This window comes from Euprymna scolopes, chromosome 18 (genome assembly GCF_053919585.1).
Source record: "Euprymna scolopes isolate OS-2025 chromosome 18, ASM5391958v1, whole genome shotgun sequence".
Lineage (NCBI taxonomy): Eukaryota > Metazoa > Mollusca > Cephalopoda > Sepiida > Sepiolidae > Euprymna > Euprymna scolopes.
In genome coordinates this window covers 101529656-101532155 of record NC_136499.1, presented here as the reverse complement: position 1 = coordinate 101532155, position 2500 = coordinate 101529656, and the positions used below count along the sequence as shown (strand labels likewise).

Genomic DNA, 2500 nt, shown 5'->3' with positions numbered 1-2500 from the left:
ACGTAAGGCTGAGTTTTCACCTAACTTCGATTTGAGTTGTCTCCTCTTTTTATTTCATCGGATTTAATCATGGCGGACGAACACATTACGTCTCGCTTGGTCGTCAAACTTGATTTTCTTGAAAAAAAAAAAGTACTGGATCAAATTACGTGATTTTTGGAATATTTCATCTTCGTTCCGTGACTTGCACTTACATCACTACATCATACAGGCATTTTTGTATTTTCTTTACTTTTAATTGCAGCCATAAGTGCAATTCTGAATGAGCATAGTATTTTTTTTTTTTTAATGAAGTAGTTGTCAATAGACGATGGAGTTCATGATAGGTGTCTATTAAAATGGGTTCTTATTTAGAATTGAACCTAATTTTTTTTTTAATTGTTAAATTCTTGTGAATAATGAATTAAAACCATTTTTCTACATACCTTTTCATTGATAAATATGTGATCCGAGACAAAAAACGCAGTGTATTTTATGAAAAAAAATAAAAGCAAGTGTACTTTTTCTTACGTCTTTTTTTTTTTGTGTGTGTGTAAAGGTTGCCACTGACTCTTCTGCCCTGCGACCAAATGAAACAGGTTGAATGTTTTAGCCTTAAAAGCAGGTGATGTGAAGGTCACCTTCACATCACCTGCTTTTAAGGCTAAACTGAAGGTGTGACCACAAAGTTATTGGAGTAGAAAGCTTGGAAAGGAAGAAAGGCGAGAAGTTAAATGCAAAAGCGAGAATATAAACAAACGCAAAAACAAATAAAAAAAGATCTATCTATCTATCTATCCATCTATATATATATATATATATATATATATATATATATATATATATATATATATATATATATATATATATATATATATATATATGACAAAAGAAAGAAAATAAGAGTAAGAAAATTGGAAGGAGGTGGGGGGGGGCTAAATGAAACAAAAAAAAAAGAAAAATATGCACAAATAAAATAATAATAAAAATAGGAAAAAGAAAGACAGAAAAAAAATCAAAAGAGGAAATAAAAACCAGTTCCTCTTAAAGTGGCCAAAATGACTGCCTTACTAAAAAAAAAATATGCCCCGAGTGTGGTGACTGTCAACAGAGACATAGAGTTAGAACACATCACCATACACTTCAGGTTATTAGCTGGCATCCCAAACTTAGGGTTATTAACATTCACCTCATACTTAAGGTTATGGATCTTCGTTCCAGATTTAGGATAAATGATCTTTACCCTAGACTTAGCGTTATGATAACATAACTCTGATTTCATAACTCTGTCAATTTTAGTCTGCAGACTCGAAATTCGATATACAGGTTACTGAGATTTGAGGAAATCGATATGATCGGTTTTCGGCCAGAAATTTGGCTGTAAAGGAGTCAAAGCTCAACGATTTGACCTTTGAGAACTCTACCAAACTCCTCCGAAAATGTGGGGTCTAAAACCTTGAAATTTTAGATATAGGTTCCTTGGACATGGATCTAACTTAATAACTTGATTTGAGTCCAAAACAATAAATGTTAAGGAGTCATAATAGGGGTTAAAGTTTTAAAAATTGACCTTTTTTTTTTGTTTGTTTTTGTTTTTTTGCTCAGCATACACCTCCAAACACCCGGGAAACGCCGGGCTGAAATACTAGTATATCTATAAAAGTGAACGTGTCTGTGTGTCTGCCTGTCTGTTTGTCTGTGTACATTTTCCTTCGCAATAACTCTCTTAATTTTCAGTCTACAGACTCGAAATTTGATATACAGGGTACTGATATTTGGGGAAATCGATGTGATCGGTTTTCGGCCAGAAACTTGGCTGTTAAGGGGTCAAAGTTCAACGATTTGACCTTTGAGAACTCTACCAAACTCCTCCGACAATTTGGGGTCTAAAACCTTGAAATTTTATATATAGGTTCGTTGGATTAGAGCCCAAAACAATAAATGTTAAGGAGACTCCTTTCATAAGTAAAGTCCATTCTGAAATTACGATAGCGTCTTGGGGTATGGCCAAGTTCCACACAGAAATATATATAAACATAAAATATATTTCTGTGGAAATATATTTTATTTCCTTATAATATATAACAATCCTTATTTAAGAAGCTCAATGTAATTACAGAGCAATATAGAGAATAAATGACAAAAAAACTATATTCCAAAATTCATAATGTTGACCATCTTATAATTTATGCCTTTAATTCAGTTGACATTAACAATTCTTGACAGTATCTGTTTCATAGCACAAAATCAACCACTTAATTATTATATCAATCAGTGAATCTATTTTGCCCTTAACTCATCAGAAGAAATAGCAACAATCAATCCATCAAAAGGAGATAAAGTTCGTTTTGACATGATTAAAATCTGAAAATTGGAAGAGAAGCTGTAAATACCTTATAATATCTTTCCCATATGCATACTCAATTTATATATATATATATATATATATATATATATATAAATTGGTTAAAAAGGTTACGTTATAATGAAGGAAGAAAATGAGATATATTTATTTATTATT

The 2500-nt window shown here is 31.5% G+C and overlaps 1 protein-coding gene across 2 annotated transcripts in view; it reads right to left on the bottom strand.

Annotated features, from left to right (window-relative positions):
• Positions 1-2500, bottom strand: part of LOC145297721 (glycosyltransferase family 92 protein C33H5.2-like) — a 78576-nt gene that overhangs the window by 30242 nt on the left and 45834 nt on the right. Inside the window, exon 1 of one of the 2 annotated variants that reach the window (XM_080143934.1) lies at positions 426-645. The exons of the other annotated variant lie outside the window; for it this stretch is intronic. Within the exon in view, the coding sequence (XP_080000060.1) occupies positions 426-433 (8 nt within the window). The 5' untranslated portion in view covers positions 434-645. Of the gene's footprint in view, positions 1-425; positions 646-2500 lie in introns of those variants that run through there. 2 annotated transcript variants of the gene reach the window in all.